Source organism: Podarcis bocagei (genome assembly GCF_964188305.1).
Source record: "Podarcis bocagei genome assembly, chromosome: 3".
NCBI classification, from domain to species: Eukaryota; Metazoa; Chordata; class Lepidosauria; order Squamata; family Lacertidae; genus Podarcis; species Podarcis bocagei.
Window position 1 is genome coordinate 106,967,283 of NC_138127.1, and position 25,628 is coordinate 106,992,910.

At 48.4% G+C, this 25,628-nt stretch overlaps 1 protein-coding gene across 1 annotated transcript in view; it reads left to right on the forward strand.

Annotated features, from left to right (window-relative positions):
• PINX1 (PIN2 (TERF1) interacting telomerase inhibitor 1) overlaps positions 1 to 25,628 on the forward strand; it is a 60,062-nt gene that overhangs the window by 8,677 nt on the left and 25,757 nt on the right. The window contains exons 5-6 of the mRNA XM_081188765.1: positions 2,574 to 2,666; positions 4,049 to 4,122. Of these exons, the coding sequence (XP_081044891.1) occupies positions 2,574 to 2,666; positions 4,049 to 4,122 (167 nt within the window). The remainder of the gene's footprint in view (positions 1 to 2,573; positions 2,667 to 4,048; positions 4,123 to 25,628) is intronic.

Here is a 25,628-nt window from a genome sequence, read left to right on the forward strand (position 1 = left end):
GCCTTATAGAGCAAAAAATACGGTATATGTAGATGTTAAGATTCTACTACATTCTATACAAACTCCTTCCAAGCGTTGTCATATTTATCCAAACAAAGTCTACATCTCTAAGCAGTCCATTCATAAGTTGCAAGCATTGTCCTATTATCAATCCATTGATTAAATGGTATCATACATGTATAGTCTTCTAGTTCGTCAGTATCAGTCTCTTGGCCACCATTAGGGCACATAGAATCCATTTTTTGTTGTCTCGGGAGTGACTTGAGTTGTGCCTCACTTCCTAGGCTTGACTTTTAGCAACATTGGAAGCTGCCTTATACTAAATCAGGCCATTGGTCCATCTTGCTCAGTTTTATCTACACACTGACAGTCAGCTGCTGTCCAGGGTTTAGGCAACAAGTCTCCCCCAGCCCTACCCGGAGATGTCAGGATTTGAACTCGGGACCTGGATGCAAGGCAGATGCTCAGACACAGAGCTATGGCCCTTCCCCATAGACTAGTTTAGACCAGCCCTTGAACCACACAACACATAGCTGAGACATTGACTGACAGGCAGCAGGCTTGGGATGAGCAAAAGGGGGGGGGGAAATATTGCACAACTTGGTGTACTAATGATAGAATTCCGCAGGCTAGATTGTGAATTGCTGTGAATCAAAAGGAAGAACATCCATTTCATCCCTGCTAGAATTCACCAGGGGCACAATGCAGAAGTTAAGCCTTTAAAGCCCTACCAGCTCCATCTGGTACGCAGGATGAGACCCTATCTGCCCGCGGACTGCCTTGCCAGAGTGGTGCATGCTCTAGTTATCTCCCACTTGGACTACTGCAATGCGCTCCATGTGGGGCTACCTTTGAAGGTGACCCGGAAACTACAACTAATCCAGAACGCGGCAGCTAGACTGGTGACGGGACAGCCACCGAGACCACATAACACTGGTCTTGAAAGACCTACATTGGCTCCCAGTATGTTTCCAAGCACAATTCAAAGTGTTGGTGTTGACTTTTAAAGCCCTAAACGGCCTCGGCCCAGTATACCTGAAGGAGTGTCTCCACCTCCATCGTTCTGCCCGGACTCTGAGGTCCAGCGCCGAGGGCCCTCTGGCGGTTCCCTCACTGCGAGAAGCAAAGCTACAGGGAACCAGGCAGAGGGCCTTCTCGGTAGTGGCGCCCGTCCTGTGGAACGCCCTCCCATCAGATGTCAAAGAGATAAACAACTACCTGACATTCAGAAGACATCTTAAGGCAGCCCTGTTCAGGGAAGTTTTTTTAATGTATGACATATTGGTGTATTTTTGGCCTTTGTGGAAGCCTCCCACAGTGGCTGGGGAAACCTAGCCAGATGGGTGGGGTACAAATAATAAATTATTATTATTATTATTATTACTAAACGGCCTTGGTCCTGTATACCTGAAGGAGCGACTCCACTTCCATCATTCTGCCCGGACACTGAGATCCAGTGCCAAGGGCCTTCTGCCGGTTCCCTCCCTGCAAGAAGCCAAGTTACAGGGAACCAGGCAGAGGGTCTTCTCGGTATTGGCACCCACCCTGTGGAACGCCGTCCCATCAGATGTCAAAGAGATAAACAACTACCAGACTTTTAGAAGACATCTGAAGGCAGCCCTGTTTAGGGAAGCTTTTCATGTCTAATAGGTTACTGTATTTTAGTGTTTTGCTGGAAGCCGTCCAGAGTGGCTGGGGAAACCCAGCCAGATGGGTGGGGTATAAATAATTTATTATTATTATTATTATTATTATTATTATTATTATTATTATTAAGCCCTTTGCTGCTGAAGTTAATGTGGGAATCGTGGAATTGTGGTGAGTTCTCAAGGCTCATCTAGTCCAGTATTTCTCAACCGGTGTTCCGCGGCACACGAGTGTGCCGTGAGACATCGGCTGGTGTGCCGCGAGATGCCTGGAGGGAGGCGGGCGAGTCGGGCGGCGAGAGGCGGGGCGGCGGCGGCGAGGAGAGGCCGCGCCTCCTGCTGCTGCCTGGCGCTCCTCCTCGCAGCCGGCAGCGCTGCCTGGGCGCCTCCGCGCGACTCTGCCTCGCTGGGTTTGGTCTCCCAGCAGAGACGGGTCACACGCGCACCTCCCTCCCTCCCTCAGCCTGCGCGGAGGGAGAGCCAGAGAGAGGCATCGCTCCTGCGCGGCGGGAGAGGGAGCAGCCGGAGCGATGCCCCAAACGAGCTGAATTCCGAGCGAGGGACTGAGGGGGGAGGGAAAAAACTTTCACTTTCGTGCGTCCCTCCCGGCGTGACGCTGCGCGCTGACGTCACGGGGCGGGGCTTTAATGGTGGTGTGCCGCGAGATTTTTTTTCAGTAAACAGGTGTGCCGTTGCCCAAAAAAGTTTGGGAAACACTGATCTAGTCTATCCCGCCGCAATGCACGGATCGCTGCTAAGGAATCCCTGACTGACAGCCGTTCAACTTCTGTTTAGAAACCTCCAGTGAAGGAAAGTGTTTTAAGCAGGAAGTGTGAGGAGGGTCTCTCGGATCAGAAACCGAGTGAGATTCCGCAGAAGGCAGCGCACGTCTTTGCCTCATACAGCAAATTCTGCTTGTGTTTCCAGAGGCTGCGTCCAAGGAGGAGAAAAGAACCTTTAGCCTGGAGGAGAAATCTAAGAGTGCCCGGAAACGAGTTCATTATGTGAAATTTGCCAAAGGTAAGGGAGAATGCAAAAGGAGAACGAAACCAGATCACCGGTCACCCCCTGGGTACAGCAACTGCTTGCAATCAGGGATGCGGGTTTCCTGGGAAATATCGAATTGGGGGCTTGTTTGTTTTCTGGGAAATTTCCCCAGGCTTTAAAAATCAGTTGGGATTCATTAGAGCATGTTTTGACCTCTGTTTAGTAAGCATAAGTCTGCCCTGTTCATGGTATGTCCCGTAGGCTGCAAAGGTTTTTGCTTTTGCGACTTAAATGTGCTTTAAACCTTACTCAGAACTTAACTTGGATATTACTTTTATCAGTAAGCTCAGTGTTTATAAGACAACTCAGCAGCACATATTTCCTTTAAATTGCTTAAATGTGAAGATAAAAGATTTGAAGGCAGTTAACGTTCTAATTCAGCTCTGCTAAGGAGGTGTGCATTAGATAAATTGAGAGATTCCTTAGGTAAATCAAGTTATCAGTGGATGGGGAGTTAATTACAACATTGAAACTACCCATTTGAATTGATATTATTCATTATATTACTGTATATAGTAGAGGCAGCCAATGTGATGCCTTCCAGATGTTACTGGACTACAACTCCCATCAACCCTTGCCAGTACGGCTGATGGTCAGGAATGATGGGAGTTGTAGTCTCATCTCTCGTGGTAACCATGTTGCCTACTCATGATTTAAAGGTGTTGAAATGGAACATCGTTGTTTCCAGTGCTTAGATCAGGGGTCAGAAAACTTTTTCAGCAGGGGGCCGGTCCACTGTCCCTCAGACCTTGTGGGGGGCCAGGCTATATTTTGGAGGGGGGGGAATGAACGAATTCCTATGCCCCACAAATAACCCAGAAATGCATTTAAAATAAAAGCACACATTCTACTCATGTAAAAACACGCTGATTCCCAGACCGTCCGCGGGCCGGATTTAGAAGGCAATTTGGCCGTTTCTGGCCCCCGGTCCTTAGTTTGCCTACCCATGACTTAGATCAACAGTGCTCGCCACACTTAAAATTCATTGCTGTTATTTAACACTGGCAATTTGCCTAAAATTCTCTAAGCGCCATACATATATTAAAGATATGGCAATCGCCATCTGCTGGCTCTCAGTCAAATAAGACACAACACGAGAGGAAAAGACAATGAGGAGGGGAGAGGAAAGCAAGTGCTGGAGCAGCTGCTCCTTCAGCTAGTAGCCTTCACTAGTCCTCTGCTCCATGAATTTGCACAGTCATCTTTTAAGCCATCCAAGTTGGTAGCCATCACTGTATCTTGTGGGAGAGAGTTCCACAGTCCTTTCCTTGTTCTGAATCCTCAGCCGACACTCAGCTGTGTCGGATGCCCGTGAGATCTAGTGTCATGATAGTGTCTCTTTTGTTTCACCCCAGGAAAAGATCTCTCCTCCCGAAGCGAAGATGACCTGTCTTGCATTTTTGGGAAGCGGCAAGCCAAGAAAACACAGGTATGGGACTCGTTTTGATTTCCCCCTCCTTTCACCTGCACTCGGTCTAGTTGCAAGTTGTCTTTCCCTGTGTACAAAATCCACATTAGGGTGACCAGGTCATCTGGACAAACTTGGCTTGCAATCCTGAGCTCCTTGGAGGAAAGTGAGGGACGTAAATCCAATCGATCAATCAATAAAACAGCGGTTCTCAACCTGTGGGTCCCCAGATGTTGTTGGACTACAACTCCCATCATCCCTGAACTCTGGCCTTGCTAGCTAGGGGTGATGGGAGTTGTAGTTCAACAACATATGGGGACCCACAGGTTGAGAAAGGCTGCAATAAAATAACAACACTAATAAAACACATATTGGGACGTACATTTCATTCCACATGATAGGACCTAAAGTATGCATATTATTGCGCTGTTAAGTGGCATTGGCATGCTAAATCAGTTGCACACAGAAACACACACACACACCCCTCTGCTGTGCATTGACCAGGCATAGGCACACTCGGCCCTCCAGATGTTTTGGGACTACAACTCCCACCATCCCTGACCACTGGCCCTGTTAGCTAGGGATGATGGGAGTTGTAGTCCCAAAAAATCTGGAGGGCTGAGTTTGCCTATGTCTGCCATTGACTGTGCAGGCAAAGCCAGGTCGGGGAGTGTCATTCAGATGTCAGGAGATTGACAGGATAGTAGCGCTGCTCAGCTGTCATGACCTGCAGGGAATGAGAGGTCCTGTTCTGTGGCATAGGGGAAGGTTGCCAGCCCAAGGCTGGCAGGTGGAAATCAGTCCCAAAGCTGGTAAATCGGAATGCAAAAATTATGGTTAAAAAAAACACAACCCCAGCTGGAAAACATCTTGCCATTGAAAATGCATTTTATTTATTATTATTTTTCTAAAATTCATAACACTGCTTGATTCAGAGGGGTTTGTGTAAAAATGATTAAGCAGTGAAATGGCCGATAAGAAAAATTAACAGTAATTTTTTAAAAAAACACCTTCCAAGAAGGGAAAGAGGATTAAGTCCCGACCAGAGAAGAATGGCAGGTTAAGTTGATGGATTATTATGCCGAAATGGCAAAAATGACCGGAAGAATCAGAAACCGGGAAAACCAAAATTTTAATAATGAATGGGGGGAAATTGTGATTTATATTAAAAAACCATTGTAAACAGTTAAAATTGTTAGTAGGATGGGAATACCACTTGTAGTTTAATGGTGAATTTTGGATATACAGTGGTGCCTTGGGTTAAGTACTCAATTTGTTCCGGAGGTCCGTTCTTAACCTGAAACTGTTCTTAACCTGAAACTGTTCTTAACCTGAGGCACCACTTTAGCTAATGGGGCCTCCTGCTGCTGCCGTGCCGCTGGAGCCCGATTTCTGTTCTTATCCTGAAGCAAAGTTCTTAACCTGAAGCACTATTTCTGGGTTAGCGGAGTGTGTAACCTGAAGCGTATTTAACCTGAAGCGTATGTAACCTGAGGTACCACTGTAATGGAGAGAGAAAAGATTTGGATCATCATAAAAGATGCAGAAGGAAATGAATAACGATAGGACTCACAAAGGGGAGGGAGGAAGTCTGGGAGATGCTATGGAATCTTGTCTTTATGTTGTATGTTGGATACGTGTTTGTCAAACTGTAATTTGAAAAATCAAATAATGTTTTTAAAAAAACCCTTCCAAAATTTAGAATGAAAATACACTGAAACCAGATTAAAGCACGCACCAGCTTTCTGTAAACACTTGGGTCGGCTCGCCTAACCAAACGTGTTTCCAACAGGCACCGAAAAGAGCACAGTGAACCCGCCTGAATGATATCAATCGGCGGGGAGTTCCAAAGCGTAGGTGGTGCCGCACTAAAAGTTCTTAGAAATGGGTGCTATGTGGCACTCGTAACAGCGCCAGTTCTTCTGACTGAAGTAGCCGATTGGGCGTACGGGGTAAGGCAATCTTGCAGGTACACTGGTCCAAAGTTATTAAGGGCTTTATGCGCTGATAGCAACACCCTTGAACTTGGCCCGGGACCATTTTCTGTCACGGTGAGTCAGAGGGAGCCAATGCGTAGCCTTTCAGATGCTGCAGCCGTCTCTCAACTCTGAACGGCCCCAGCCCCCTGGGGAGGCGTCATAGCCCCTGTAGAGAGCACCGCGTTGACTATCCCTGCGTTGAGCTATCCACAGTACCGCACGGAGCAGCTCTTTCTGATGTAGGTACCGTTTCCATCGCGATGGAATTTGGAGCTGTCGTGCTGGTGTAAATCAAATCCACGATTGCAACATTAGCAGCGAGATTGCGATGAGTCACCTGTGGAAACTGTCACCGGTTGATAGGTCTAGATCGAGATCTAGGCCAGATTAATTTTCCTTTTTCCAATGCAGGAAAAATTGTGTGTGTGTGTGTGTGTGTGTGTGTGTGTGTGTGTCGCTTATGTTTGGGAGTTGAACCAGCGTATCAAACCTGATCCATTAAAAAAATATATTCAGCTTCCGGAATCGGCTGCTAGCTTGGGTGCCTTTGGAAATGGGGATTAAGCGGGTTCGCAGAGGAGGTGTCACGACAAGCCGATCTGCAGCAAAACATGGCCGTGTGGAGTTTCCCAGTTCTGGGTTCCAGCCAGCCATGCCCTGCCCTGCTCCAGGAAACTCCGTTCTGTTACGACTCTTGCCTGCCTGCCCCCGCACCCCCCAGTTTTCCTGCCCCACCTCTCAAGAAATACCAGTCCATGCCCACTAAATTTTCTCAGAACTCACTGGGCTAATCTGGAGTTCCCCCTCCCTTGTTTTCTATTTCTCAGAAAGCTTTAAACCCCGCTCCACCCCTGAGCACATTTGATGGCTCCCAAGCCTGATAATAACTTCCTAGTCTAAATAACTCAGTTCGTTACAGCTAATAACACCAAGCTTGTAGGTTCGATCCCTGCTGCATATTCCTGCGTTGCAAGGGGTTGGACTAAATGATCCCCAGGCTTCCTTCCAACTCTGAAATTCTGTGATTCCTCCTGTGTGGACAGTGCAGAAGATGTTTCGGGAGAAGCGCTCGCTACCCCTTCCCCCCCCCCAGATGTGGCCACATGTGGGTCTCTGTTTCCGTTCCTTGGAAACTTGGCACCAAACAGAGGGCCTGGTTATGAAGCCCTGGAGCACCTCAGTTTCGGACCTGAAAGAGCAAGGGATCGCTGGCTGTGAGTGTCCCCGTATCTCTTCCGGCCGAGATAGGAAGAGTCCTGGTGTACATCAAGAACTGGGGTTCTTCTGACAGAAGGAGGCTCACCAGGGCATCAGCCATCTCTGCGTTCGCTCTGTGGTCGCCTTGGGCGAACAGCTCACTGCTGCCGATAGCAACTGCAACCCAAGCCTCTGGCTGGGACATCTTCAGCCTCAGAGCTTCCCCGCGGTCTCAGCTCCTATATCCTTGAAAGACTGCGATAACCAAGGGATTCATATTTTCTCTCTCTCTCTCTTTCCTTTTTTTCCTCCGTCGCTTATCCAGCAGCTGCTTAGCCGGTGACACAACACTGACATCTCCCGCTATCTCGCTCCCAGCCCGTTGGGAAGCAGGCGTGTCAAAACTGACCCTAACCAGGGATGCTTTTGCTTTTGGGGATGTTCAAATATATAAAAGGATGTCACATAGAGGAGGGAGAAAGGTTGTTTTCTGCTGCTCCAGAGAAGCGGACACGGAGCAATGGATCCAAACTACAAGAAAGAAGATTCCACCTAAACATGAGGAAGAACTTCCTGACAGTAAGAGCTGTTTGACAGTGGAATTTGCTGCCAAGGAGTGTGGTGGAGTCTCCTACTTTGGAGGTCTTTAAGCAGAGGCTTGACAACCATATGTCAGGAGTGCTCTGATGGTGTTTCCTGCTTGGCAGGGGGTTGGACTCGATGGCCCTTGTGGTCTCTTCCAACTCTATGATTCTATGATTCTATGAGAGTTCAGGAGAGGAAAGTCAGCCACGGAGAATTGGGTTTTCTTCCCTAAAGGACCACCTGCAGCAGGAACAGACTATTCCCCCAGCCTTGGCCAACTGGGTGCCCTTCGTGGTTGTTCTGATTGGCGTCATAGTCCCAAACCAGAGAGAAAGAGCATAAGAGAGTGTGCAGGATCAGGCCACTGGCCCATCTTGCCCAGCATCCTGTCCTCACAGGGGCCAACCAGATTCTTGCAGGAAACCCACCAGCAGGATTTGGGCACAACAGCAACACTCCCGACTCCTGCGGTTTCCAACAACAGGGATACAGAAGCTTTGTTGCCTCTCAGCTGTGGAGGTAGAACATAGCCGTAATGGCTAGCAGCCCTCGATAGCCCTCTGTGGATTTCTCAGATTTTCTGTAGCATTGAGTTCCCTAGTTCAACGGCACAACCTCTGGGGAGCACCAGGTTGGCAAAAGCTGGAGTATAACACCGAGAGCCTCTCCCTTCCAGCTAACTCTCCAGTCCCTTCACAGAGATGGGTTTGTTGAGTTTTCCCAGCTTCCAGGGGTTTGCAGTGAATTTTTGTGTGGAGGGGAACAGCTCACAAAGGGTTGTTGTTTAGTCGTGTCTGACTCTTTGTGACCCCATGGACCAGAGCAGGCCAGGCCCTCCTGTCTTCCACTGCCTCCCGCAGTTTTGTCAAACTCATGCTGGTCTCTTCCAGAACACTGTCCCACCATCTCGTCCTCCGTCGTCCCCTTCTCCTTGCGCCCTCCATCTTTCCCAACATCAGGGTCTTTTCCAAGGAGTCTTCTCTTCTCGTGAGGTGGCCAAAATCTTGGAGCCTCAGCTTCAGGATCTGTCCTTCCAGTGAGCACTCAGGGCTGATTTCCTTCAGCATGGAGAGGTTTGATCTTCTTGCAGTCCATGGGCCTCTCAAGAGTCTCCTCCAGCACCAGAATTCAAAAGCATCCATTCTTCGGCGATGAGCCTTCTTGATGGTCTGGCTCTCATTTCCATACATCACTACTGGGAACACCATAGTTTAAACTATACGGACCTTTGTTGGCAAGGTGATGTCTCTGCTTTTTAAGATGCTGTCTAGGATTGTCATTGCTTTCTCCCAAGAAGCAAGCATCTTTTAATTTAGTTCCCTAGTTTAACAGTGTACTGCATGAATAAGTCCTTTTCTCTGTGCTGAACCTTCCAGCATTCAGCTTCATAGGAGCCCAAGCCCTCCAGGATGATGATGATGATGGTGATGATGATGATGATGATAATAATAATAATAATAATAATAATAATAATAATAATAATAATATATTTATACCCCATCCATCTGGCTGAGTTTCCCCAGCCACTCTGGGTGGCTCCCAATCAAGTGGATATCATGGAATCATAGAGTTGGAAGGGCCAGTGTTGTCCAACCCACCGCAATGCTGGAATCCCAACTTCTCAGCTCATCAGGAACCGCTTCTTACTGCTTGCAGTAAAACTCCTGAGAGCCAGGGTGGCATTGGGGTTGCAGAGCATCTGAGGGTCCAGTGCTCAAACCTTCAGTCTCCCAGGAAGCTCAGTGGGCAACGCTGGACCTCTTGGTACCTTTCAACCCGAGCCTACCCCACAGGGTTCTACTGATGATAAAATAGAGGCAGAGGGTTAACAGCTTTGTTAGTTAACCAAATCATCACAATCCTAATTGCACGTGGGCAAGATACGCACATCAGAGAGGAATAAAAATGTGGTTTGGGGACCAGGAACAGATGGTCACCACATTTCTTTTATTATTTTTTATTTATTCAGTTTATACACCGCCCTATAAGGGACGCGGGTGGAGCTGTGGGTTAAACCACAGAGCCTAGGACTTGCCGATCAGAAGGTTGGTGGTTTGAATCCCTGCAATGGGGTGAGCTGTTGCTCGGCCCCAGCTCCTGCTCACCTAGCAGTTCGAAAGCACGTCAAAGTGCAAGTAGATAAATAGGTACCGCTCCGGCGGGAAGGTAAACGGCGTTTCCATGCGCTGCTCTGGTTCTCCAGAAGCGGCTTAGTCATGCTGGCCACATGACCCAGAAGCTGTACGTCAGCTCCCTTGGCCAATAAAGCAAGATGAGCTCCACAACCCCAGAGTCAGTCACGACTGGACTTAACAGTCAGGGGTCCCTTTACCTTTCCCTTTACACCGCCCTATACCCGGAGGTCTCAGGGCGGTTCACAAACAAAGACCACCACATATAATATCAAACCAAAAAACAATAACCCAATAAACCCCCCCCCAAAAAAAAAAGAACCACATTCAATAAGATCAACTAAAGGCCTGGTTAAAAATGAACGTTTTTGCCTAAAAGTGTGTAATGAAGTTGCCAGGCGAACTTCCCTGGGGAGAGCATTCCACAGACGGGGAGCCGCTGCAGAGAAGGCCCTGCTCTCATGTTGCTACCCTCTCAAGGAGACGACACGTGAAGGAGGGCCTCGGAGGATGATCTCAGGGTCTGGGTAGTTTCATATGGGAAGAGGCTGTCTTTGATGCTGATTCTCTGGAGTTCTTACGATCCCAGCTCTTAACTGCTAGAATAAATAACTGTATTTATTAGGATTCACTCTTCTACCTGACTCCCAAGTCTTTCCCTACAAAGGCAAATCTTCCTGTTCTTTCTCCCTCCCACCCATCTCGAGGGGGCTTAAGGCCAGCCAAGTATCGTCCCACTGTGGACTTCCGTTCCTTTCCCAGTGCCACGTAACACACACACACACACTGGCTGCCCAGTGGCGTAGCGTGGGTTGTCAGCACCCGGGGCAAGGCAAGTACTTTGCGCCCCCTAACCCGTGGATTTGCGCCCCCTAACCCTAACCCCCAGATGTTGCGCCCGGTGCGGCCGGCCCCCCCTGCACCCCCCACGCTATGCCACTGTGGCTGCCACCCCTCTTTTCTCGCCACCACCGCTAGCAAACGTCAGGCCTCGTTCCGGTCTGAGAACTCGCTTCCTTCGAGACAAATCGTGAGGCTGAATGAAGCTGTCATTAGTAAGCACTATGGGGGGGGCTGTATTCCTCCCCCCTTTTTTCCTTTTTATATTTTCTATCTCAAAACAATAGCTGTCTATCCGAGCGGACCTAAATAGGAAACATCGACACCTATTCCTCCCGCTTCTACGGGAGACAATGAAGCAATTGAAAATATTGATTGGCAATTAGACGTGTCTCTCCAGAGACCTCTGCCTCAAAAAGCCCAGGGCTCTCCTTGAACTTGGGACCGGGAATTTCCTTACATGGCTCCCCCTCTGTTTAGATCTCCTTGCTTGTAAGGCAGAAAAACACATGGCGTTAGTTCCTCTCTGGTTGGACTTCCTTCACCCCACCCATTGCACGCTCCCTCTCGTGTGTGTGTGTGTGTGTGAATATGCACAGACATGAACGTGCATACGTAATATATTAATTTCTCCTCAGTTGCTCCTTCCTCCGTCCAGCTGTGTTTCCTGACAAAAGGCCTTATCACTTGCGAAAAGTGTTCCTGGAAGAGATGTAGGATTTGGGGAACAAGCTGTGGGTCAGAATTGACTAAATGTAATCCTGGCATTGTCTTGCAACAAGAGGAAAGTGGCTGCTCACAGGGACATGTTAAAATAAGGAGCTCTGGCCTGCCAACAAACGCACCTGCCTCTTTCTTTCTTTCTTTCTTTCTTTCTTTCTTTCTTTCTTTCTGAGTCCCTCCTTTCCATATGATCCTCGATCGGGAACCGCTTTCCTCTCAAGCACGTGGTCAGCAGCCTGCGTGGAAAAGTGACCCGTCGTATCCCTTCCCTTGTTTAGTCATGTTGAGTGGGCATTTTTCCGGATGACACTCTCTCATCTTAAGGCAATTTCCTGATTACGAACACATTTTCTCGCTCAGGTTTCCTCTCCTGACTCACATTTCCTGGTGGTTGTCGTAGGCATCAAGCAGGGACTCATAGAATCGTAAGAGTTGGAAGAGACCGTGGGGGTCATCTAGTCCAACCCCCTGCCCAAACACAGGGCTCGAACCCACAACCCTGAGATTAAGATTAGTTCTCTTTTTTTAAAGAAAACAAAATTCAAAATACGTATGCCTATATAAAGGGGTACTCATAGAATCATAGAGTTGGAAGAGACCACAAGGGCCATCGAGTCCAACCCCCTGCCAAGCAGGAAACACCATCAGAGCACTCCTGACATATGGTTGTCAAGCCTCTGCTTAAAGACCTCCAAAGTAGGAGACTCCACCACACTCCTTGGCAGCAAATTCCACTGTCAAACAGCTCTTACTGTCAGGAAGTTCTTCCTAATGTTTAGGTGGAATCTTCTTTCTTGTAGTTTGGATCCATTGCTCCGTGTCCGCTTCTCTGGAGCAGCAGAAAACAACCTTTCTCCCTCCTCTATGTGACATCCTTTTATATATTTGAACATGGCTATCATATCACCCCTTAAACTCCTCTTCTCCAGGCTAAACATGCCCAGCTCCCTTAGCCGTTCCTCATAAGGCATCGTTTCCAGGCCTTTGACCATTTTGGTTGCCCTCCTCTGGACACGTTCCAGTTTGTCAGTGTCCTTCTTGAATTGTGGTGCCCAGAACTGGACACAGTACTCCAGGTGAGGTCTGACCAGAGCAGAATACAGTGGCACTATTACTTCCCTTGATCTAGATGCTATACTCCTATTGATGCAGCCCAGAATTGCATTGGCTTTTTTAGCTGCCGCGTCACACTGTTGGCTCATGTCAAGTTTGTGGTCAACCAAGACTCCTAGATCCTTTTCACCTGTACTGCTCTCAAGCCAGGTGTCACCCATCTTGTATTTGTACTCAAGTCAACCATGCGTTGTGAGCCCTGCCAGTTTGATTAACTGGTGGTGTTTGAAGAGGCAAGGGGGCTCCTAAAACCACTTCATGTGGGAACTTCCTACTAACTTCACTTAGTGAAACAAACAGGAAGCGAGCCAACTCTTTACAATAACCAGCTAAAGGATGGAAATATATATGTTTACATGTTACATGTTGTCTCTTATGTGTGTTGTCTGTTAAGTGTATGTGAGTCTGTTCCTTGCGTCTCTGTCATTTTAGAAATGTTTAAAGGGTTTGTGTTTAAAATTGGCCACAACATCCACAGACCGCCTTTCTTAAGTGTGCATAGTTTAAAACTGCAAGCTTGCTTCAAGTTTTAGTTTAAAGAAACCATGTTGGACCTGATCAACTTAAACATGGCATGTTTTTAACACTGGGAGCTGCCCAGAGTGGCTGGGGAAACTCAGCCAGGTGGGCGGGATATAAATAATAAATTACAGTGGTACTTCAGGTTAAGTACTTAATTCGTTCTGGAGGTCCATACTTAACCTGAAACTGTTCTTAACCTGAAGCACCACTTAAGCTAATGGGGCTTCCTGCTGCTGCTGCTGCACCGCCGGAGCACGATTTCTGTTCTCATCCTGAAGCAAAGTTCTTAACCTGAAGCACTATTTCTGGGTTAGCGGAGTCTGTAACCTGAAGCGTATGTAACCTGAAGCATATGTAACCCGAGGTACCACTGTATTGTTATTATTGTTATACAAGAGTCCCATGCTCTACCGACTGAGCTACCCCAGCTGACGGTCGTGGGGGACATCCCATTTGGCAGTGCATCAGCCATTGTGGGCTTGGAGCAATTGATTGTATTCCATGAGGACTAGAAAGCTGCCTTCATTTTGTTTTTGTTTTTCCGTGGAGCTGGATAGAATCAAAAGGCCACAAGATCCACCACGAGGTGTAGAGCATCGGTCTTCTTGCTCCCCGATGGGCTGTGACAGCACCACTAACCCCCCCCCCAATATATATGGTGAAGGGTTAAGAAATTGAGCCCCAAATGCACGCTTGGGGTTAATGTCTCTGGATGTCTTGAAAAGAAGGGCAAATGTGTGGAAGATTTCGACAGCTGCTATGCTCTGCCTCTACAAGTCAAGAGGCAGCAGGCCTTCTGAGACCGCTCCTGTGTTCGAATCCTGCTCGTGAGAACACTGGCCCAATCCAGCAGACCTCTTCTTACATTCTCACGTGAGCCAAATCCTGACCTGATCCAATCTCTTAAAACCTTTTGGCTAATCAGGAGAGAGTAAAATGTATTGCTGTGCAGAAAACTGCCTTCTCAGAATGTGCAGTTTTTGTTCCCTGTCTTCTTTCTCCCCCACCCTTTTCCTTGGTGGAAAATCTCGCCTCCAGCCATTCATTCCTTGGGGGGTTTGTTAGGGCCCGATGCGAAACCGAGGCAGGAGGGGAGAGATGTGCGTGAGAGAGAGAGAGTTTGCTCTTTTTGATTTATCATCCTGCCTTCCCGTTCGGTCACTTCTCTAGGCTAAAAGAGCCACGTTGGCTGTAATGTGTCGCCATTAGAGACCGAACATTAGCTGGGATAACCCATCATGGCTCACAGTGAAAAATGTCCCCTGATTGGCTAATTAATCAGTCAAAAGGGGAATGACACGACTCTTCGGGTTGAGGGACTCCTCCGCGGAGGTAAGCAGCCGCGTTGATGAATGGTTTCCCGGTAAATTCATATATCAAGAAAACTTAGTCATTTTTAACTGTGCTTTGGAGGAAAGCTGGCTTCCTCGCGTGCCCCCCCCCTTGCCCAGCACTGTTTCTTCTTCTTCTTTTTCTCCTCTTCTAGCTTTTGCACTCCCCCCTTCTTCCTTTCCCACCTCTGTTTTTTGCTGCCATTGCTTTTTACGGCTTCGTTGGAACGTGAGAAATGGGGGGAGTGGGGCAGAAGGCTCTGTGGGGGCAGCCGCAGGAGATATTTTGCCAAGACAGGAGTGGGGGACTCTGCCCAGCCCAGCCCCATTTCCTCTGGCAGAAGGGCAGGGGGCACGTGTCAGTGGTGGGCGGGGCGAGAGACAAAAGTGGGCGGGGCAACTAATGGTCAATTTAACATCATTAGAGTGGTACCTTGTTGCAAACGGGATCCGTTCCGGAGGCCCGTTCGCAACATAAGCAGAACGCAACCTGTGTGCACGGGTCACAATATGCCGCTTCTGCACATGCGCATGATGTCATTTTGTGCGCGAGCAGCGAAACCTGGAAGTAACCCTTTCCAGTACTTCCAGGTCGCCGCGGGACGCAACCTGAAAACGCTCAACCTGAAGCAAACGTAACAAGAGGTATGGCTGTATTATTATTACTACTGGTAAAAGTAAAGGTACCCCTGACCGTTGGGTCCAGTCTCGGACAACTGGGGTTGCGGCGCTCATCTCGCTTTACTAGCCAAGAGAGCCGGTGTTTGTCCACATACAGTTTGTCCGTGTCATGTGGCCAGCATGACTAAGTCACTTCTGGCGAACCAGAGCAGCTCACCGAAACGCCGTTTACCTTCCCGCTGGAGCGGTACCTATTTATCTACTTGCACTTTGACGTGCTTTCAAGCTGCTAGGTTGGCAGGAGCAGGGACCGAGCAACGGAAGCTCACCCCGTCACGGGGATTCGAACTGCCAATCTTCCAATCAACAAGCCCTAGGCTCAGTGGTTTAGAACACAGCACCACCCGCGTTCCTTCATTACTACTACTACTACCAAGCCCCTATCCCTCAGTTGGTTAGAGCATGGTGCTGACAATCCTTGTATGGGGCAGCTGCATATTCTTGCATTGCAAGTGGTTGGACTAGATGATCCTCAGGGTCCCTTCCAGTTCTACGATTCTACTATATTAATTTATATCCTGCTTTTTTTCCTGGACCAGGACTGAAGGCTGCTTAACACAGATTTGAACAACTCAGATAAAAGTACAAAAAGGGGTTATTGGTTTCCTTTCACTCTTATTTTTATTATGTACAGTCATGCTTCAGGTTACAGACACTTAAGGTTGCGTTTTTTGGGGTTATGGACCGCTGAAAACAGAAGTACCGGAACGGGTTACTTCCGGGTTTTGGCAGTTGCACATGCGCAGAAGTGCTAAATTGCACTTTGTGTATGCGCAGACGCACCGAATCACAACCCCTGCGATTTCCGAACGTGCATCCCACACGGATCACGTTTGCATCCCGAGCGTCCACTGTATTCTGCGTTGTTTTATATTGTATTTCTGCATTGCGAACTGCCCTGAGATCTACGGATGAAGGGCAGTGTACAAATTCAATAAATAATAACAAGAAGGTGAAAAAAAATTAAAAAATGATTGAACTCCCAACACAATAAAAGCAGTACAAGGAAACCAACCTGTTAACATACAGATAGCAAAAGCAGCGCAGCACTATCAAAAGCCTTTTCCTTAAATTAAAATAAAATAAAAAGTCAGTCCCCCAAAGGCCTATTGGAATTAAACAGTATTCACCTGCCAGCAGAAAGACATCAAGGAGGGAGCCAGTGTCATAGCACTAGAACTCTTTGACATCCAGTGGACCTGAATGTTGGAAGATTCGGGACAGAGAAAAGAAATGGCTTCTTTGCACATAGTTAAACCGTGGAACTCACTGCCACAGGACCCAATGATGGCCGCTTTCTAGATGGCTCTAAAAGAGGGTGAGACAGATTTGTGGAGGAGAGGGCGACTAGCCAGGATACCTATGCTCTGCTGGAAGCCACTCTTGCGCTCATGTTCCGCTTGCAGGCTTCCCACAGGCGTCTCGTTGGCCCTTCACGGCAGGGGGTTGGACTAGATGACCCTCAGGGCAGGGGGTCCCTTCCAACTCTACAACTCTGATTCTCTGACTAGATGGACCGTTGGCCTGATCCAGCCAGAGGCTCTTCCTGTGTCCTTAGGTAAAGGAATTTTGAATCGGACCTTTCTGTCTCTGGAAGCTGAGGCCAAGGAGGGAGCGAAGGAGCAGTGCCAGTCCCCCCCCCCCCCCGCCCTTGGAAAGTGAAATAGCTGCTTCCAGTTTTGACAGTTTGTACTTAATGCATCACTTGAGCTGTTGACTCCCTGACATGTATTCATTACAGCTCGGGCTCCCCGTGGTCGAACCCTTGCAGGCGGCAAAGCAATTTTCCCTCTCTCCTTCCTTGTTTTTATTTTATAAGGAACGGAGGTGGCTTGGAGGGGAGAGAACGTGGAATTTCATTTTTTTTAAAAGCCAATGGAATGCTTCACTGTATTTAATTGCCATGGATATTTCTCCCAAGGTGCCATGTCCGCCCTGCATCCTTATCTATTGTTTTAACGAAATTGACGTCCCGTCCCCCCGATTAAATTCACTGTTCAAAGTGGCAGTGTTTTCAAATGTCCCGCTGTCTGCCAGGAGCCTTGGCACTTTGACCATACGACAGTCTCCGATAAATGGTCGTTACAACAACAACAGGCCTTAATAAATTATCTTCATGAGTAGGTAGAGGTCCAGTATAATGTATATCCCCAGCATAGGAGATAAGAGTGTTTGGTCCAGGGAGGTCTGAGATTGGAATTCTTGCTGCGCTGGGAAGGTGGCCGGGTGGTTGTTGTTTATTCTCAAGAGTTTCTACCTCACAGGGTTGTGGAATAACCCCATATAAGGTAAAAGGTCTGGGACGCGGGTGGCGCTGTGGGTTAAACCACAGAGCCTAGGACTTGCCAATCAGAAGGTTGGTGGTTCGAATCCCTGGGACAGGGTGAGCTCCCATTACTCGGTCCCTGCTCCTGCCAACCTAGCAGTTCGAAAGCACGTCAAAGTGCAAGTAGATAAATAGGTACCGCTCCGGTGGGAAGGTAAACAGCGTTTCCATGTGCTGCTCTGGTTCGCCAGAAGCGGCTTAGTCATGCTGGCCACATGACCCGGAAGCTGTACGCCAGCTCCCTCGGCCTGTAAAGCGAGATGAGCGCCGCAACCCCAGAGTCGGCCACGACTGGATCTAATGGTCAGGGGTCCCTTTACCTTTACCTTTAAGGTAAAAGGTAAAGGACCCCTGGACAATTAAGACCAGTCAAAGGCGACTATGGGGTTGCAGTGCTCATCTCGCTTTCAGGCTGAGGGAGCCGGCGTTTGTCCACAGACAGGTTTCCGGGTCATGTGGCCAGCATGACTAAACCACTTCTGGCACAATAGAACACCTTGACGGAAACCATCGTGAACGGAAACACGGTTTACCTTCCCGCCACAGCGGTACCTATTTATCTACTTACACTGGCATGCTTTCGAACTGCTAGGTTGGCAGGAGCTGGGACAGAGCAACGGGAGCTCACCCCGTCGTAGGGATTCGAACCGCCAACCTTCTGATCAGCAAGCCCCAGAGGCTCAGTGGTTTAGACCACAGCGCCACCCGCGTCCCTATAACCCCATGTACACCTCCATGGGCTCTTTGTAGAAGAATGCAGCCCACCTAATCTCTGAAGGAAGGGGCATGCAAAGAGTGGCTTGTGGAAAAGGTCCTTTGTTGGAGCTTTTGAAGTGGTACTGCGAGTTCTTGAGTTGTTGGTTATACGTCACTGTTTGTTTTTATTCTAAGCCTTTTTGTCTTCATCTGGAGAAAGGTTCCCACAGCTACTTACAATGATTAATAACGGAGAGTTCCCCACCTTAGGCTTAACAGTCTAAAGCACGAGGCACAAAAGGAAAGAGGTATTGGGAGGGAGGAGGAAAAAGGTGAACTCGGTCACCTGTTCTTAGTTAAGCAGGCCAGTCTCTCTCATTGCATGCGATTCCAAACCTGCCTGTCTATCGGTTTCTCTCACTCACACACGTACATGCACGCCAGCCAAGTCTCGAGCTATTTAGTCCCCTTGGCCTACTTGCTTTTATATTTACTTATCTATAAACAAAGTTAATTAAAGAGCTTTTGTCCCACCCTTCTGCTGAGAAAGACCCAAAGTGACTTGCAACCGAACTTTGCCGGAAAGCAAGCAGGCCAAGGGAACTAAATAGCTCGAGACCTGGCTGGCATTATGAGCTCAGTTGGTTAGAGCGTGGTGCTGATAACGCCAAGGTTGCAGGTTCGATCCCCGCACGGGACAGCTGCTTATTCCTGCATTGCAAGCGAGTTGGGCCAGATGATCCAACTCTATTCTGTGAATCCAGAGCAGCTTACAGCTGGCCAAGACAACATCCCCTGCCCTCATTCTCGCAATCCGAAAAGACGCCATATGGAAACGAAAGGGATTGGGGCGAAGTCAGTGGAGTCGTCCTGCTTCCCTTCTCTTCCTCTGCTGCACCCTGATGTCACCGCTGCCCACACTGGGGTGGGGGGTGCTGGGAGAGCGCGTGCATGTTTTTTTGTTTTGCCCCCACGGCCATTTTTGCCAGTTGGCATCCCAGGTGACAATCAAACAGCGGGCTTTGCGTCTCCGCAGCTTGCCCTCTTAAACCACCGCAGCGCCCCTGAGCTCTCAGTTCCCAGCCGACGGAGTTGTCCTGCTTCGCTTCCCTTCTGCAGCCGGATGGAGGGGGCTGCTGTCCCAGCACCCTCGGTAGCTCGCCCTCTTAAACCACCGTGCCACCCCAGAGCTCTCCGCTCCCTTCCCTGACAGCCTGTTGTTCTCGGGCGAGGACGCCGTGGGTGCCAACGAGGGGCTTGCACAAACACAGGGAACGCCGGGCAGAGTGTCGCCGTTTGTACACCAGGAGATCTGGCTGGCAGTTCGGCTCTAGTGCCCCATGATTTATGTGCTTAGCCAAGCCTACATTTTGGGCGCTCCCTCCCTGAATTGCTGCCCTGTATTTCGTACTGGTTTTCCCAGTAGTGATGTATGGAAGTGAGAGCTGGACCATAAAGAAGGCTGATCGCCAAAGAATTGATGCTTTTGAATTCTGGTGCTGGAGGAGACTCTTGAGAGTCCCACGGACTGCAAGAAGATCAAACCTCTCCATTCTGAAGGAAACCAGCCCTGAGTGCTCACTGGAAGGACAGATCCTGAAGCTGAGGCTCCAAACCTTTGGCCACCTCAGGAGAAGAGAAGACTCCCTGGAAAAGACCCTGATGTTGGGAAAGATGGAGGGCACAAGGAGAAGGGGACGACAGGACGAGATGGTGGGACAGTGTTCTCGAAGCTACCAGCATGAGTTTGACCAAGCTCCGGGGGCCGTGGAGGACAGGGGTGCCTGGCGTGCTCTGGTCCAGGGGGTCATGAAGAGTCGGACACGACTAAACAACAACAACAACATTTCGTTCAAGCGAGGGCCCATTCCTCTGTCCCTTGCCTTTAAGTATTTGGGAACATGGGATTTGCCTTAAATCATTTTTTTCCGGGGTGGGGACGCAGACCCCCATTTCTTCTCCTCCCCACCCTGCCTCAGACAGCCATCAGAGAGTTACCCTCTCCATTTCTTCACCCCCACTGCCCATTCCGCCTTGGCACAAAGAAGGACGCCTAAATAGGGCTTTTCTGTTCCTTCGGGAGAAATTAAGCATTTCTTCTTTTTTTTTAAGCCTACTTAGCTTGTCAGCCTGGATTTATATTGTCATAGTTCACTAGGGAGAGATAATAGGGACGGCTTTGATGTTTGAAGCCACTGCCTTGCTTGGCACAGTGACCGTTTTAGCAAGCAAATGCCAGATCAGGCTACTTTTATTTATTTTTTAAAAGTATATACTGGCCTTCCTCTGAAGGTCTTGGGGCGGTTCCCAAGATAAAAATACAGGCTAAAAGCACAAATAAATAGGGGGAGACAGTAACACCCCCCCCATTTAAAAGGCTGTGAATCAGCCAAATGTGTGGTTGAAGAGGAACGTTTTAGCCTGCTGCCTAGAGACATATAACGACAAACCACCCTGGGGAGAGCATTCCACAAATGGGAGCCACTCCAGAAAAGACCCTGTTCTCGTGTTGCCACCCTCCAGACATATTTTGGAGGAGGCACACGGAAGCAGGGCCTCAGAGGATGATCTCAGGGTCTGGTTCCTTCTCTCACAGTGGCCAGTCGGATGGCTGTGGGAAACTCGCAAACAGGATTTGAGCCCATGATCCGCTCTCCCTTTCCCTCCAGCTGCGGAGGCGTTGTGGCTAGGAGGCATGGATGGCCTTCTCTATGAATGACTCCATCCTCTTTTAAAGCCATCCAAGTTGGTAGCCCTCGCTGCCTCCAGTGGCAGTGAGTTCCAAAGTCCAGCTATTGTTATCACTGTCATGTTTTTTATATCCTTTCTTTTCCCCTAGCCTGGGACTCCCGCAGCTGTTAAACTGCTAAGAGAGAACCCCACCGAATGTGGAGGGTTACTGCTGTCCCTTGGCTTTGCTGATGGCAATAACGTCATGCTCATTCACCCAAAGGGGCAGCAATAACATGCGCAAAGCCATGAATGCGCAGTTTTGCCCCCTGCGTTTATTTTACTGCTCTCCAAAGACAAATTCTGCTTGCTCCCGAGTCTGGAGAATGTCTCAAATTGGCCGGCTTCTCTCCTCTTTTCTTGGCTGGCTTTCCGAACTTTTCCTGTCCTGGTCTCCCAATATCTCAATGTAAACACACACAAACCGGATTCCTTTCGGGGAGCTGGCTGCACAGACCCAGCATACTTTCTCTTTAATCGCTGGAAAGGAAGGAATCTTTCTCTCTTGTCTCTCTCTTTCTTAATGCTGTGTTCAGAGGCTATGTGTTTCCAAGAAACAACCGGTTGCCTTAATGCCTGTGTGGACTGTGTAGAAAGAAGAAGAAAAAGCCAGAACTGTAAAGTTGAAAGGGACCCTGAGGGTCATCTAGTCCAACCCTCTGCAATGCAGAAACTACAACTAAAAAAATCCCTCTGTCAGGTGGCCATCTAACCTCTGCTTAGAAACCTCCAAGGAAGAAGAATCCACCACCTTCCAAGACTGTTCCACTGTCGAATAGCTCTTAGACCAGAAAGCTCTTCCTAATGTTTAGTCAGAATTTCCTTACTTGTCAATTGAACCCATTGGTTTGGTTCCTACCCCCTGGGGCAGCAGAAAACGAGCCTGCCTTGTCTTCCACCTGGCAGCCCTTGAGAAATTTGAACAGTTTCAGCTCATCCTTGGGCTCCCAATTCCCATCAGCCCTGCTCAATGTAGCCTAAATGGCAAGGTATGATGGTAACATCTGGAGGGCCACACTGCTCCCCGGCCTGCTTTATGTTGCTTGTGGACATTCTGTGACATCACTGCATTGCAGCCAGTGGCGAGGCAAGGCAGTCAAGTGCTGCTTGTTTGTTTATAAGTCAGCTCGTGTAGGTCTGTTGGTGAGCTGTCCTGACCCTTGCGATGTCATAGAATGCCCACAAATATTCTGTGACTGAGCAGGAAAGGAACAGTCTTGAGGAACATAGGAATCTCCCTATATATTGAGTCAGATCATTGGTCCATCTAGTCTGGTACGCTCAAATGTTTCCTTTCCTTGGTATTGGAGATCTTTCCAAGTAGAGATTGAGCGTGATTGAAGCTGGCTGGTTTCGCATCCAGATCAGGGATCACATCCTCAATGAGTCCAGTTCTGGGCACCACAGTTCAAGAAGGACACTGACAAACTGGAACGTGTCCAGAGGAGGGCAACCAAAATGGTCAAAGGCCTGGAAACGATGCCTTATGAGGAACGGCTAAGGGAGCTGGGCATGTTTAGCCTGGAGAAGAGGAGGTTAAGGGGTGATATGATAGCCATGTTCAAATATATAAAAGGATGTCACATAGAGGAGGGAGAAAGGTTGTTTTCTGCTGCTCCAGAGAAGCGGACACGGAGCAATGGATTCAAACTACAGGAAAGAAGATTCCACCTAAACATTAGGAAGAACTTCCTGACAGTAAGAGCTGTTCAACAGTGGAATTTGCTGCCAAGGAGTGTGGTGGAGTCTCCTACTTTGGAGGTCTTTAAGCAGAGGCTTGACAACCATATGCCAGGAGTGCTCTGATGGTGTTTCCTGCTTGGCAGGGGGTTGGACTCGATGGCCCTTGTGGTCTCTTCCAACTCTATGATTCTATGATTCTATGATTATAATAATAATAATAGTTTATTGCGGCCATAGGCCCATACAGATAAAAACAAGACATAAATAACAGCTTGTGCACGTGGGAAAAAACAGCCGCTAAAACACTACTATAACAATAAAATACTATAAGATAGAATGGCATACTACGCCTTAATTAGCTTGTGGTGCTCCTTGGCAACGCTTTTGGGTAAGGACAGCGACCAGGAACCTAGCCACTTTCAGGGTCGTATGGGTATCCTTATCCTGCAAGATTTGGGCAAGGTGGAATTTTGGTGGGGTACCCTCTAGTTTCTGAATGATTGATCCCAACAAATTTGCCCGTGGCACCTTGAATAAGGGGCAAGTGAACATAATGTGCTGAAGCGACTCTGGCGTCTCCTTATCACATTCGCACATGGCGGAGGCTTGGCCCTTTGAGAATCTGTGTCTCAGGACATTGGAGGGAAAAACGTTAAACCTCGCTTTGGTGAAGGCCAGCCTATGGGCAACAGTCGAAAGGGAGGAGAGGTATGATGGAACGCGGTAAGTTAAAGTGATACCAATGTTCTGGGGCGAACAAACACCTCCCCCCAGCGTATAATTTCGCTGTAAATCGATGTCATCCAGTCTTTGGCGGATCAGTCTTTGAGCAGTGATTTGATCTAGTTTCTATGATTCTATGATTCAATCTCGCCAGATGTTCAGAGGTGCCTCAGTCAGTGCAGTTCAGAATGGTCAGCGAAAGACAGCTCCTCCATCTTGGGGACCAGATTGGGTGCCAATATCTAGTAGGAAAAAAGACATAGAAGATACATATATTTGCAACACCAGCTTCAAATATTGCGCATTTTTAATATTCAAATGTCAAAGCTGCATTATTCAAATTGGGATCCCTGTCTAAGGACCTGTTCACCTCATTTACCGTTCAGATGTTTAGAAGCAGGGCGGGTAGGAACCACGAGCCAACCCCTTCGCTTTCTGTTGGCCAGCGCGGCTTTCCCATACAGTGATTCTTCCATATCCGCTATCATCTTCATTAAAAAGGTTTGTAAAGCATGCAAAGCAGGCAGGCTTATGCAAACGAAGCAATTTTGCTGACTTGCTTAACGAGGACTTCTCTTGGCATTGACTTCAAACAGCCCTGATCGCAGCTCTTGAGCATCACTCTGTGTACAAGTCTGTACAGTAAAAATAAAAATTGAGCCTTTCAGTTGGCAAGTCGTATCAATTAAATTGACACTTATTCCCATACCTTGCTTGGCACGGGGAAAAATCAAGTGGTATAGGACAGAAGGGATGCTGGAGATTTTTCACCCTGCCAGTCACGAGGACTGGAATTTTGATGTTTCGCAAAACGCCTCCCCTCTGCTTTCTAAATCTCTCTTCATCATTTGAAAATTCTCAGTGTGCATCCTCAATTTTTTGCTTGCTCCCCAACCAAAAGCCTTGGTAATTTGTTGTTGTTGTTTTTTAAAAAAAAACACTTTCTGCTGATTCTCTTCCCTCTTGTCCACACACGTATTCCTAATCACGCTTATCTATATAGTTTCCTTCCATCCCGCCTCTCCTTCGCTCGAGGCAGCTTGCAGATCAATAGAAACGCAACAGCAAAATCCAATTAAAAAGCTAACAAAGCCAATACGCCAAACCAAATCCAAATGTCAGCAAATCAAGCTGACATTATGTTTGAAGATCCGCCTTAAGTCTCAAACAGCCTTCAGGAAGCCATCTGAAGGCTGTTTGAGAAGTATCTGGAGATACTTTGGGAGTTTTTTTTCTGTGGCTTCAGCCAGAGGCCACAGCAGAGAAGTCTCTGCTGTTCTACAGCAGCAAGTGCACCCATTACAGAGCCACCATCTTGGTCCGGGTACAAGGGTCCAGAGGTGGATTTAGGGCAGTTTCCCCGCACAGGGTGCCAAGCTGAGGGGGCCTGCTCCCCAAAGACTGGTAAGCTCTTTCTTCGGAAAGGAGGTGGGGGGCTCTGGCTGCGTCCTAGAGCCCTCCCAGCTCCTTCCTAAAGCCTAGTTAGTGCTTGCCCAGCTTTGGGAAGGAGACGGGAAGGCTCCATGACCCTGCCAGAGCCCTCACACCTCCTTTCCCAAGCCCGGCGCCTTGCTTTCCTAACTTTGGAAAGGCACTGAGAGGGCTGAGAAGTGGGGCGTCAGATTTTGTCCTCGCAGAGGGCACCATATTACCAAGGTCCACCCCTGTTTGAGACATCTAAGCATGCGGAAAGAGAACTGAAATCTAAAGGTATTCTTAGGTCAGCTCAAGGCCGATGTAAGGCCAATCTAATAAATAATGATAATAAATAATAATAATCATCTCCAAGAAAGGAGATTTCGATTCAGCATCAGGAAGAACTTTTAGAAGGTAAGAGCCGTTTGACAGTGGAACCTCTTGGGAGGTTGTGGGTTCTTCTTCCTTGGAGGTTGGTTTTTTTAAAAAAAATTATTCATTTTTCTTTTTCATTCATTTGTTGTTGTTTAGTCGTGTCCGACTCTTTGTGACCCCATGGGCCAGGCACTCCTGTCTTCCACTGCCTCCCGCAGTCTGGTCAAACTCATGCTGGTAGCTTTGAGAACACTGTCCCACCATCTCGTCCTCTGTCGTCCCCTTCTCCTTGTGCCCTCCATCTTTCCCAGCATCAGGGTCTTTTCCAGGGAGTCTTCTCTTCTCATGAGGTGGCCAAAGTCTTGGAGCCTCAGCTTCAGGATCTATCCTTCCAGTGAGCACTCAGGGCTGATTTCCTTCAGAATGGAGAGGTTTGATCTTCTTGTAGTCCATGGGACTCTCAAGAGTCTTCTCC